The sequence below is a fragment of the Phacochoerus africanus genome, chromosome 8 (genome assembly GCF_016906955.1).
Source record: "Phacochoerus africanus isolate WHEZ1 chromosome 8, ROS_Pafr_v1, whole genome shotgun sequence".
Lineage (NCBI taxonomy): Eukaryota > Metazoa > Chordata > Mammalia > Artiodactyla > Suidae > Phacochoerus > Phacochoerus africanus.
Window position 1 is genome coordinate 165,703,362 of NC_062551.1, and position 13,100 is coordinate 165,716,461.

General features: G+C 52.2%; 2 protein-coding genes across 2 annotated transcripts in view; one reads left to right on the top strand and one right to left on the bottom strand.

Annotated features, from left to right (window-relative positions):
• ZSWIM5 (zinc finger SWIM-type containing 5) overlaps nt 1–8,232 on the top strand; it is a 186,573-nt gene extending 178,341 nt beyond the window's left edge. Inside the window, exons 12-14 of the mRNA XM_047789264.1 lie at nt 3,919–4,082; nt 4,560–4,641; nt 5,361–8,232. Of these exons, the coding sequence (XP_047645220.1) occupies nt 3,919–4,082; nt 4,560–4,641; nt 5,361–6,223 (1,109 nt within the window). The 3' untranslated portion in view covers nt 6,224–8,232. The remainder of the gene's footprint in view (nt 1–3,918; nt 4,083–4,559; nt 4,642–5,360) is intronic.
• Nucleotides 8,233–9,432: 1,200 nt separating this feature from the next.
• Nucleotides 9,433–12,804, bottom strand: UROD (uroporphyrinogen decarboxylase). The gene is made up of 10 exons (XM_047789265.1): nt 12,723–12,804; nt 11,938–12,050; nt 11,738–11,817; nt 11,598–11,660; nt 11,185–11,382; nt 10,897–11,058; nt 10,429–10,566; nt 10,170–10,270; nt 10,015–10,081; nt 9,433–9,666 (listed from the first exon to the last, which is right to left on the bottom strand). The coding sequence occupies exons 1-10, from the start codon at nt 12,740–12,742 to the stop codon at nt 9,505–9,507; spliced, it is 1,104 nt and encodes a 367-aa protein (XP_047645221.1). The 5' UTR covers nt 12,743–12,804; the 3' UTR covers nt 9,433–9,504.
• Nucleotides 12,805–13,100: the final 296 nt, after the last annotated feature.

Sequence of the window (13,100 nt, forward strand, 5' to 3'; positions counted from 1 at the left end):
CTTGATCAGGTGTACCTTGGCAATGTCATTCACATACTTGCTGCTACTCGGGATGATTGATAAATACTGGGCAGAGACTTCGGCTTACAGTAATGTTTGAAAGTGAACTTGTACAGAAAGATTTGGAATGGTTTTGTGTCATTCATGACAAGATACGTAGTCTCATTATTTACACTGAAAGTCATTTGGGTAAAAGTCTAAATAAGTCAGAGCCTTGCTACTCAAACTGTGGTCAGTAGACGAGCAGCATTAGCATGACTTGGAAGCTTGTTAGGAAATGCCAGTTCCCAGACCCAACTCCATACCTTCTGCATCAGAATCTCTGTGGCTGTTGTTCAGGAATCTTAGGTTTTAACAGATTCTTCAAATGATTGTTATGACTACTAAGGTAGAAGCACTGAGTTAGAACAAGCTGACAATGAAAAAATACTGAATGCTATAACGTGCATACCTGTTGTACATTCCTTGCAAGGTAGAAAAATTGTTAAAAGAGTATTAACCCAAATAAGGCTGGTGAGGCTAAGAATGATGCCAATGATGAAATGTTACACAGGTGGAAAAAAATCTCTAGACAATACGGGGGGATGTTTAAGCAGTCAACTGGCCTTGAATAACATACATTTACCAGGAAAAAAGACATTGTGCTTACTTCCTTAATCTGAAGAGACTGCTTATATAGAAATCTACATGAAAGAAACACATTATCCTAGATCTACACCTTTTTCATTTTTATTATTTTTTGGCCGCACCCACGGCATGTGGAAGTTCCCAGGCCAGGGATCAAACCCACACCACAGTAGTGGCCTGAGCCACAGCAGTGACAACACCAGATACTCACCCACTGAGCCACCAGGGAACTCTGATCTACACCTTTTTTAAAGCCATCTCTTGTAGTTGCTTCATCATTAAATAATCCCTGTCACTAAATGCCCAGCTCTAATCTTTGGGGACAATAATAGCAATGCAAATGAAGCCCCTTGTCCAATACCCTAAAGAAACCAGGTGGAAGAATTATTTATTGTTTGCGTATGTACAGATACTTAGCTTGGTTTGAGGTTTTATGGAATATTTTCCTTAGAAACAAAGAGTACCAAGTATTTATGGTCTATAGCATACTATTTCATTTATCAGTTTATTACTGTATCAAAATATAATATTAATTTTGCTATTTATTATGGCTAGTGTACAAATAGTAAAGTGTTTAATTATGGGGTGCTGCCCCAGACTTTAAAAATAATGAATTCCAAATGCATTCAAAATTCAAGGATTTTGAATAAGCAGTTGTGGACTTAGACATCTATAAATGGGAGGATATTCATGCAGCCACTTAAAAGAACCAGAAGCTCTTTATGTACTGATGTGACATGATCTCCAAGATACATGGATATAAGTGGAAACATGATATACAGATCTGTGTATACTATGCTGCCATTCGGGAGGGCATTAAAGTATTTCCTTATTATGCATAGAATATCTCGGAAGGTAAAACAAAAACTGATAATATTGGTTGCATATAAGGTTAGAACTGGGTGAATGAGGGTCAGAGGTGAGGAGAAAGAATTTTTCATTATTTACCTTTTATATCTTTTCAACTTTGAATCATGTGAGTATCTCCAAAATCTTACATTATAAATGTCAAAAGAAACCTCTCAGGAGCTCCCGTGTGGTTCAGTGAGTTAAGGATCCAGTGTTGTCACTGCAGTGGCTTGGGTTGCTGCTGTGGTGAGGGTTTGACCCCTGGCGCAGGAACTTAGACATGCTGCAGGCACAACCAAAAGAGACAGAAACATCTTAAATTGAAAGGCAAAAAATGATAAAATGACAAACAAGGAAGAGGAGTGGGGAGACCCAGAACGGAGTATCTGAGAACTGAGAGAGTATCTGAAAGTCTCCGGTGCTCCACCTGTCCCTCCTCATTCTTCTGAGACCACTCATCTTTTCACTGTCGCCATAGTTCTGCCTTTGCCACAGTGTCACAGATCCGCAGTCACCGTATGGAACCTTAACATGCTGACTTCCTTCATGAAGCAATGTATATTTAAGGGTCCTTAAATGTCTTTTTTTGTGGCGTGGTAGCTCATTTTTTTTAATTTAGGTACAGCTGATGTACAATATTATATAGAAGTTTCAGGTGTTTCCGGTGTACAACACAGGCATTCTGGTTTTAAAGGTTATACTCCATGTAGAGTTTTTGTAAAATACTGGCTGTATTTCTACAATGTATCCTTGTAGCTTATTTCTTTTATATGCAGTAGTGCCTGCTGGACTTTTTAACAGTAATGTCCCCAGTGTTGGTTCATCAGATGGACGACACGAACATAAGACGTTAATAACCGGGGAAGCTGAAAGGGGGGTGGAGACATGAGAACTCTGTGCTGTCTGCTCGATTTTGTGTAAACCTAAAACCACTTAAAAACATGCAGTCCACTCATTTTTAGAATTGTTTTTAAGGATGAAAGAAGGGGGAAAAAGGTAATCTCTCTTATAATCCTGGCACCCAAAGATAAGTACTGCTACAACTACTAAGACAGGGTTATAAATATTCCCAGGTATTTTCTATTCATATATGTGCACACGCATATGCTCTATACACACATCGTGCTACTTATCTTTTTTACGTAAAAATAGAATCATAGGAATTCCCATTGTGGCTCAGCAGAAACGAATCTGACTAGAATCCATGAGGATGCAGGTTCAATCCCTGGCCTTGCTCCATGCGTTAGGGATCCAGTGCTGCCGTGAGCTGTGGTGCAGGTCACAGGTGAGGCTCAGAGTCCGCCTTGCTGTGGTTGTGGCGTAGGCTGGCAGCTGCAGTTCTGATTCGACCCGTAGCCTGGAAACTTACATATGCCGTGAGTGCGGCCCTAAAAAGCAAAACAAAACAACAACAACAAAAGCATAAAATATTAACTATATACAAGTTGTTCATAATTCTCACAGCCTTAAAAGGTTATTTCCGTTTTCTAGATGAAGTGACTGATCTGGTAAATGGCCGGGCTCGGTTTAACTCCCCATGTATTTCACTCCGAAGCCTTTATAGTCTTAGCACTGCACCTCCTTGTAAAACATAAAGGCGACCTTTTGTTATCTTTATGTCACATATCACCCTCCCTAAGGTGCGCCCGTCTTTCACACACTCCGCTGCCTTCATACAGTGACCGTCACATGGTACACGTGGCATGCCTGCCGTGTGTCGCTTAACTTACACGTGCCTACTGAATAGGAAGTAGTGGCCCAGCTCCTTTTTGCTCAGGGAGCTGTACTGAGAGAGGCGAACTATGGGACCAGCATACCTTTTTGACAATAATATGGCTTCCTTCTCCTTTCTAAGCAGCTCTCAAAATTCAGGTGTTCTAAAGATCCTGAGGGGAAAGAGGGTGAAAGGTAGAAGCAGCTGAAAAGGTGGAGAGAAGTGAATTCATGTGGGTGCCTGGGGAAGGAAGGGGCCTCCAGTGGGTTTGGTGGAGACAGAGCTTGACCACCCAGAAGGGATGGGTGCATTCAGAAAAATTCGGTGAAAAAAATAAAAAGAATAAAAGGAGCTCCCATCGGGGCTCAGTGGAAATGAACCTGACTAGCATCCGTGAGGATGCAGGTTTGATCCCTGGCCTCGCTCAGTGGGTTAAGGATCTGGCATTGCCGTGAGCTTCAGTGTAGGTTGCAGACTCGGCTCGGATCTGATGTTGCTGTGCCTGTGGTGTAGGCTGGCAGCTGCAGCTCCGATTCAACCCCTAGCCTGGGAACCTCCACATGCCACAAGTGTGGCCCTAAAAAGACCAAAAAAAAAAAAAGAAAGAAAGAAAAGGCTTTTGGTGCATTGATGGCAGCCAGTTGAACCAGTACCTGTTGTGATCAGTTGACTGTTCGGGGAAGCTTTAAAGAAGACCTTGTCCCTGCCCCTTCTCTCAACGCTTACAGGGGACACTCTGAGGCTCCGAACAATCCTAGAAGCAATACAGAAGCACATCCATTCTTCCTCCCTCATCTTCAAACTGGCCCAAGATGCATTCAAGATTGCTACGCCCACGGACAGTAGTACAGACAGTACCCTGCTCAACGTGGCCCTGGAGCTGGGGTTACAGGTATGGAGGAGGAGAGGGCCACCCCTGCCTTTAGGCATCTGACCCAGTGACAGTTGGTAGACGATAAGATCCCAGCGGGACTAAACTGGGCATGGGCCAGGTCTGGCTCTTTCTGTGTGCTTAGAACACAGTCTTAGGCTAGACACGAGGGAAGGACTCGGTTTGGGGCTCTGTTTTGAACTTAAGGCCACCATTGTAGTTTTCGGCTTCACAAGGTCCATCTTCTCCCTTCCCCAGCTCCATTTCTCCAAGTCAAACAAGATGTGGCAATACAGGCTTCATTCGTTACAGGTCGTCAGGGGCGTCTGTCTGGCTGCTAGAAGGGGTGGGGCAGAAATTAAACCAACTAATGAGGGGAAAGATGGCTGTTTAAGGCAGCAGTAAGTGCTTGTTGATTAAAGGAATGGCAAGGGGCAGTCTGGGGGCGCAGGGGCGCAGTCATGCCTAGCGCCCTGGGAATGCTGCTTCTTTCCCCAGGTGATGAGGATGACTTTATCAACCCTTAATTGGAGGCGCCGGGAGATGGTGCGGTGGTTGGTGACATGTGCTACAGAAGTGGGTGAGTCTCCCACCTCCCTGTACCCCCAGGGGCAAGGATTTCTAGGCCCTACCCTTGGGACAGGACAACGAATCCTTAGAGCTATTACTGATGCCCTAGGAAAGGATGAGGCTGCTGGTAGGAGAGAATGGCCTCTGTTCAGCCTCAGCAAGCTCTGCCCTCCCCGCTTGGACCACACCCTGATGTCAGCAGCACTCTGACCCTCTGATCAGAGACATTCCGAGGGAATGAGTTTTCAGCCACCCGTGTTCAAGTGCAGTCTTGGGAGGTAGTTGTCCTGGCGGTTTGGTCCCAGTCCCTGTCCATGCTTCCGAGCAACCCCAGACAACGCGGAGGCTCAGGACCCCATCTAGAGCCCAAAGCCCCAGCACAGGACTCTACCCTGAGAGGCCCCACTTCAGCTAGAAGCCCCAGACAGATCTGCGACTCCTGCCTTGGGGCAGGCAAACTACAGGCTCTCTTGCTCTGTCCTTGTGCGGGGCTGAGAGCACCTGCAGAGACCTTCAGCCCTCTGACCTGGGGGAGGAAGGGATGGGGAGAGACCCCAAACCAGGCCTGGCCCTCTGGGGTGCTCCTTTGTCCTGGCTGCTCATCTCACGGCTGCCGAGAAGGAGGGAGCGCTCGTCTGTGCAGGCCACGTTCTGACCCCCACTGGCAATCTGGGCGGACCTGGAGCAGGCCCCGGGTGGCCACGGCTGAGCGCGGGCTCTCCCTGACAGGTGTGCGGGCCCTGGTGAGCATCTTGCAGAGCTGGTACACCCTCTTCACCCCCACGGAGGCGACCAGCATCGTGGCTGCCACAGCCGTATCCCACACCACTCTCCTGCGCCTCAGTCTTGACTACCCACAGCGGGAGGAGCTGGCCAGCTGCGCCCGCACTCTGGCCCTGCAGTGCGCCATGAAGGATCCGCAGAGCTGCGCCCTGTCCGCCCTTACCCTCTGTGAGAAAGACCACATCGCCTTCGAAGCAGCCTACCAGATCGCCATTGATGCCGCCGCCGGGGGCATGACGCACTCGCAGCTGTTCACCATCGCCCGCTACATGGAGCTCCGCGGCTACCCGCTGCGTGCCTTCAAGCTGGCCTCCCTGGCCATGAGCCACCTCAACCTGGCCTACAACCAGGATACCCACCCAGCCATCAACGATGTGCTCTGGGCCTGTGCCCTCAGCCACTCCCTGGGCAAGAATGAGCTGGCAGCCCTGATCCCCCTGGTGGTGAAGAGCGTGCACTGTGCCACGGTGCTGTCAGACATCCTGCGGCGCTGCACGGTGACGGCGCCCGGCCTGGCCGGCATCCCGGGCCGCCGCAGCTCAGGGAAGCTCATGTCCACCGACAAAGCTCCCCTGCGCCAGCTGCTGGATGCCACCATCAATGCCTACATCAACACCACGCACTCGCGCCTGACGCACATCAGCCCTCGGCACTACGGGGAGTTCATTGAGTTTCTGAGCAAGGCCCGGGAGACCTTCCTGCTGCCCCAGGACGGCCACCTGCAGTTTGCCCAGTTCATCGACAACCTCAAACAGATCTACAAAGGCAAGAAGAAGCTGATGCTGCTGGTGCGAGAGCGCTTTGGCTGAGAGAGCAGGCGGCTCCCGGCCGGGCAGCCTGGGCTCCCGGGTGCCATCAGGTCAGGCCAAGGACACAAACATTTGTCCACCCTGAGAGGACTCTGAGCACCTGTGGCTGAAGCCAAAGGACCACAGGGCTACACATGGGGAGAGTCCAGCTCTAGCCAACATGCCCGCCTTGGCAGTGTTCTCACAACAGCCCACTGTTCCTGGAGGAGCTGGGCCCTGCAGACCGATCAGAAACCCCACAACGTGCCACCTCACACCCCGCATCCTCTGTGTCCCGGGCATTGGCCCTCTCTCCCTTGGCAAACACAGAACCGCTGTTCCGTCTCAGGGATTGCTTAACCAGAGAAACAGAAGCATTTATGATACTGTAAATACGATCGTATATGTGTTGCCAATGACGTTGTAAAGTTGTAACTATTTATAACTCGGGTTCTAATTTGATGGGTACTTGAAGTAGCTGTGGGTGGGAAGAGGGGCCTGTTTTCTGAGGAGACTCACCACCATTTCTCAGGTTCCCCTTGCGGAGTACATGCTGTTGGCAGTGGAAGAGCGGGGGGGCAGGGAGGAAGACGGCCAGTTCGAGTCGGGCCGAGTCTAGTCTATGCAGAAACCCCGGCTTGCGGGTGGGCATCTGTAGCCCGGGGAAGGGTGAGGGGCAGGGCCCGGGCTGGGCTTCGACTCTCACCTCCCGAAGCCGTGAGGACGCGGACGCCCGGGCCGCGGCCTCACACGCCTGCTGCGCGCCCGGGAACCACGGGGGACCACGGGCCGGGCCGAGGCGGGGGTCCGGGAGGCCGCGGAGCTGGACCGGCTCCTCCGCCCCGGCCGCCTGTGCGTCGGAGAGGGTCTGGTTTCATGGCTGCGTGCGGGTGTGCGTGTGCGCGCGGGTCTGTGTGGGCAGGCGTGTGTGTCTCTGTGCACAGATACATCCGCGCCCGTGTGCGCGCACATGTCTGTGAATAGGTCAAGTCTGCGTCCCTGTGAAGACCTGTGTGCTGGGCGGTGGGTTCTTTGTGAGGGAGACGCGTTGTGAACGCAGAAGACTACGTGTGTGTGTGATGTTTGTCGATGCATCGTGAGTGAGTGTGTACCATGAGTGCACGTGTATAAGTGTGTCTGTGTGTGTCTTTCTCTGCATGTCCACCGTCGCTGCGTCTGTGCATTCGTATTCGAGGTGCCCCTTCTCCTCCCGCCGGCGGCGCCTCTCCGGCCCTCTTCTCCTCTCTCCCCAGCTCGGCGCCTCCTTTCTTCCCCGTCTGGCCAAACCAGCTTCCAAACCCCGGTCTCGCTCTGCCCCGAGCGGCTCCTCCAGCACCACGTTTCTCTTCTCACCCTGTGCTTGCTTTTGCTTCCCCTACCGCCTTCTACCTCAAGCTTCCTCTGCCTGCTTTTGTCACAGTCCCGTTGGTCGCTGACTTGGAGGCTGCCGCTGGATGGCGTGTGGCCTCTCCCTTTCCGACTAGTTTGCAGCCCGAGGGGCAGCTGGTCTTAGCCCCGGCTGACTTCCACGGTGTATCGCCTCCTGGCCCCTCTTGCCCCGCCTGGACGTGTCGTAGGAGGCAGCGAGGGCGTTCCCAAGAGTCGTCTAGATGCCAGTGTCTTGGTGTTTGCTGTTTTCATGTTTTAGTTCCCCGCGTAGGGTGGGTTGCCATAGGAAGGGGTGTGTAGCTAGAGTGTGAACTAAGGGCCTCTGTCTGCTTCCTTTTCCTTTCTCTGACAAACTGTGTCACTTTTTTTTTTTTCCCCTCCACACTAACAGATAAGTTGTATTTGCTGTTTGTGGCTACTGAAGTCTTACTGTCCAGCCGTGGGCCCTACAACCTCTCAGCCCAATAGGTTGGTTTAAAAAAAAAAAAAAAGCCGCCACGCCCATTTCTGTATCACAATTGCTGTTTTTTAGCAAGTGTGTGAACTCACAGTGCTTTTCTATGAATAAATCATGGGTCACAGAAAAGATCATTTTCCTAAAATTGGAAATTGTGTTCTTTCAATAAATGGGGCTCTTTGGAGTTCTCGCTGTGGTGCAACCAGATCAGCAGCATCTCTGCAGTGCCAGGATGCAGGTTCAGTCCCTGGCCTGGCACAGGGGGTTAAAGGATCCAGCGTTGCCACAACTGTAGCATAGGTCGCAACTGTGGCTCAGATCTGATCTCTGGCCCAGGAACTCCATATGCTGCAGAGTGGCCAAAAAAGAAAATAATAACAAACAAATGGAGGCGTTCCCATTGTGGCTCAGCAGTAATGAACTCGACTAGTATCCATGAAGATTCGGGTTTGATCCCTGGCCTCACTCGGTGGGCTAAGGATTCGGTGTGGCCGTGAGCTGTGATGTAGGTTGCAGACAGCTTGGATCTGGTGTTGCTGTGGCTGTGGTGTAGGCCAGCAGCTGCAGCTCCGATTCCACCCCTAGTCTGGGAACCTCCATATGCTGCGACTGCGGCCCTAAAAAAGCAAAAGTAAAATAAACGGGGCCCTTCTCTCTCTTCTGCATCGCCTTGGCTGGAACAGGGAACTGGTCAGGGCCGTTGCATAGTGGGTTCCTAGGGGTCCAAGATGTGCAACAGCAAATGAATTTCCTGCTGCACCAGACCTCTGTCCAGAGCTCACAGGCACGTCACTGCCTGGTCCCAGGAAGAAAGTACCACCCTTGGGCAGAAGCACCAAGATACTGAGAAAATTTGAGGGGATGCGCAGAAAAGAATGAACATGAATGCCATGGGGCCTACTGGCTTCAGAAGCCCTCTTGCCCCAGTGACGCAAGTCTAAGGCTCTGATCCTAAGCAATTTCGCTGTGAGTCTTTATGCCTTCCCATCTTTTGGTGTCACAACTGAAGGCCTCTCCGTTTTCCCTGTTACCTAGACTCCCATCTTCCTCAACAGGCCTTTCCAAAGTATTCTAGCCGTTTCTATGTCCCTCTCTATACACCCCTCCCTCCCCAGACACAAAGCTCTGTCACTCTGGCCTCATATGGTATAAGGACTGCATTTCCCTCCACCTGCCACAGCTCCAGCTCCTAGGAAGGTCTCCTCAACCCCGCTCTGGAGCTCTGGAGCCTGGAAATCGGAGAGCAGAGCAGTGGTGAGGCCCTGACACCTGGGCTCCTGTGACTTGTGGGAAGGGACGCCAAAAAGGCCCAGGGAAGGAAGAGGCTAAGAAGGAACTGAGGATAAGGGCACAGCTCTTTCACAAGCAAAGCCACACGAGAGACTCCACCTCTGGAACTTTTATTCTCCTGAAACAATCATCTGTGTTAGTGGCGCCTCAGGGAAAAGATGTCTGTTCAGTTCTGTCGAAGCAGACGTGAGTGTCTGTGCACGGCGTCCACAAAGGCCCCCACGCGCTCTGGGTCCATGTCAGGGTAAAGTCCGTGGCCCAGGTTGGCAATGTAGCGCTGTGGCCCAAAGTCACTGAGCATCTGCTGCACCAGCTGTCCAATCTCCTCCTGGGGGACCAACAGGGCGCTGGCTAGAGGGGGCCAGCATGCCTCTGTCCTCCCCGTACCTAACAGTGACCCACGTGCATGCTCCCACTCAGTGTGACTCATTCGGTCATTCAGAACACCTTACCGGACGCCTGGTATAAGCCAGGCACTAAGAAAACACAAACGAACAAAATCAATAAACAGAAATCCCTGCCTGCCTTGAGTTCACAGGGTGTGAATGGAGGAGGGGGGAGAGCCAAACAGATAATAAAGAGACGCACACACAGCAATAAACACAACCATATCACAACCGTGGAAGTGCAAAGAGACAAACTCACAGACATACATACACAGGGACCTGGTTGTTACCTCAGATGCATACAGGGCACAGGGGTCCAGGTTGCCCTGTAGGGTCACTGTCTTCCCCACACGGTCCCTGGAAGCAGAGCCAGTGCCATGTTCCGGTAACTGCACATGTGGCAGCTGCTGCACCCTCTCCCCCGACCTCACCTCCCATCACTCACCGGGCTTTCTCTGGAGCCACTGTCCAGTCAAGCCCAACCACCTCGTAGCCAGCCTGGGCCAGTTCCTCCAGGGCAAAATGTCCATCCTTAGCAAAGATGATCTGGGGGAAAGGGCAAATCCGAGGCTGCAGAGGGCCTTGCTCTGCCTGTCATCTCGCCGCTGTGTCTCTGCTGCCCTCCAGTGGTCACTTAGGTCCACGCAGGACTTAGCCTGAAAGTTCCACAGACCTGCCTTCACTCACCCCATCCTCATCCTTACCATGGGCACTGGTGCCAGGCCTGCCTCCTGCAGCCCGGCCTTCACTCGCTTGGCCACATCACGGATGTAGGGCAGTGCAAATTTATTGAAGAGCTGTGGGCCAAGATGCCCTGCATGGGACTCAAAGAGCTGCAATGCCTGCAATGAGAGGGGTGGTAAAGAGAAATAGGTAACATACAAAGAGGAAGTGTGTCTAACCCCACACACAGAAGGTCCCTCAATCTCCCCCAGGTGACTTCAACCCCTGATACTGCCTAAGCCTATCAACCCAGTTCCATTCAAAAAGTTTTGCCTTCTCCAGATCTCAGTGCTGGCTTTGGTCTTTGAACACACACAGCATTAAGGGTCTAGGCTTAGCTGCTCCGGCCCCATTATTTCAGAGCAAACTTATTTTGTGCCTGGCATGAAGACACCTCTCCTCTCCTTAATCCTAAACCCCAGCCTGTCTGTCTCTCCCTCAGGACTTACCTGGGCACCAGCAGCCACCTGTCCCACCAGGTACGGGACAAGAGCATCAGTGAGGATGCGAAGCAGCTGGTGACTGGCCTGCGGCCTCTGGTAAAGCCAGCGCTTGGCCTGAGCCATGGTGTTTGAGCCGCCACCCTCAACCATGTATGTCATCAGAGTCCACTGCAAAAGGGTGCAAAGAGAACGTCACAGGTATAGAAGCCAGATTGACGCTTCCTTCCCTTGTCTATACCCAGACCTGCCAGGGTAGTTTCCCCAAGCCCAAGTCCCTGCCCTGGTCCATATTACCGGGGCACCAGCAAAGCCAATCAGTGGCACTCGCCCAGCCAGTCGTTGCCGAGTAAGGGTGATGGCCTGGAACACATAGTCCAGCTCAGAGGCCACTGTTGCTGGGTCCCGGAGGCGCTCTAAGTCTCGCTCTTCTCGTAATGGCTCTGGGAAGCTGGGCCCTTTGCCAGGCACCATAGTCACCTCCATGCCCAGTGCCTGGAGGGGAAGAAAAGATCTGGGTTCCCAACGGGTACCTCCAAAGGAAGAGCTCTGTTCGACCCATGCCAGGAAGGAGGAAAGGAGAAAAAAAAAACTCAGCCAAACTCCATCACTTCCAGCCTATTTTTCCCTCTGTCCAGTAAGGATAAGTGCTCATCTTGAGCCTTGACTGTCTTTTCCCTTTTTCACCTGTTCAAAGTTTGAGCAGGTACCTGGGGTACAACGAGGATGTCGGAGAAGATGATGGCAGCATCCAGGGGGAAGCGACGCAGTGGCTATAGGGAAACAAAGACAGGTTGCTAGGTGGCAAGTTGAGGGCATAAATCCCTCTCCTCTTTTGTGGACCCCTCACCTGCAGCGTCAGTTCACAGCACACCTCTGGAGATCGACAGGTGCTGAAAAAGTCCTGGGCAGCCCTGGTTTCCCTAAACTCTGCAGACAGAAAAGGGAGGGCAGGGATCAGCTTTGAGGAACCTCTAGCGCCCTTCTCTGCCTCTCAAAAACTTTTCACCTTTCGGAGTTTCACCTAGACTCTGAGGCCCCGATCCTGACCTGGTAAGTAGCGGCCTGCCTGCCGCATGCACCAAACCGGAGTGTAGTCTGTTTCTTCTCCCCAGGCTGCTCGCAGGAAGGTGTCATTCTTCAGCTCCGGAAAACCCTGGGGACTGGAGATCAGAGGGAGTGGGGTAGGTGTCAGTAAACTGAGCTAGGAGTTGGGCAAGGCTAAGGTGCTTAAGGTGGACTCAGTCTGGCACCGCTATCTGCCTTCTCCAGGCCAGCTACCAAGCTGTGGCTCCCCGCCGATTCCGCCTCCTCTCTGCCTATCTGGTGGTGCACAGAACTAGAAGGGCTCGTGCTGGGGCCTCTACCCTACACATAGGCCCAGCTTCCCCAACCTCAAAGCCAATGGAGAGACATGGAGAATGGGGGCGGGGGGGTGAGGGGATGAAAGGCCAGTGAGGATAGTTTGGGGATCTTTGGGCCAGAAGAATCTCAGGAACAAGAATACCAGTGGGCTGTTTCAGGGCTGGAAGAACCCCAGGCTGGGGGACAGTCATGGAGGGATCAGAGATGATGGTCCGAAATAGGGATCCTAGTCGAGGATTAGAAAGTCGAGGGGGTATCCCCTAAATGAAGGTCTGCGGGACGCAGTCCAGCGAGACATTCCCTGGGATGAATGTCTCAGGAATCCTGGTTGGAGGATTTGGGATTCCAGCGACTTGGGTTCAGGTTGAGAGCTCTCCGGGGCTGGGGAAGAGGGCTATAGGGACAGATTCCTGAGCGGAAACGTTCAGGTCAGAAGCCCCGCCGGCCATACTACGTGGTAAAGGACTCACCCAGACTCGCTCGCCTCCATGATCAGCTGTCTGTAAACGCGAGCCCGGTCCCCACTAAAACCTGAGTCTGAGCCCGCCCCCTGCTCAAGCTCCGCCCCTTCCTGGAACGGCCCGAGGCCGCCGCCATGTTGAAAGTCACATGATCAGATTCAAGCCGCTGCTCCTGGGCTGCCCCGGCCGCTGCCGGTAGGACCGCCTCTCTCTACATCGTAAAGTCCGCTGTAGCGACGCAGCCACAAATACCACCCCCGAAAGAACCTTGCTGTAGCTACACTTAGCGTGGCAGGAGGAATTTGCCCTCCTCCGATGGCCTGAGAATCCCGAAGACTCAGCCCAAGTCTCACTTTCACGCCCACGCCAGGATTCCAACAATTTTAT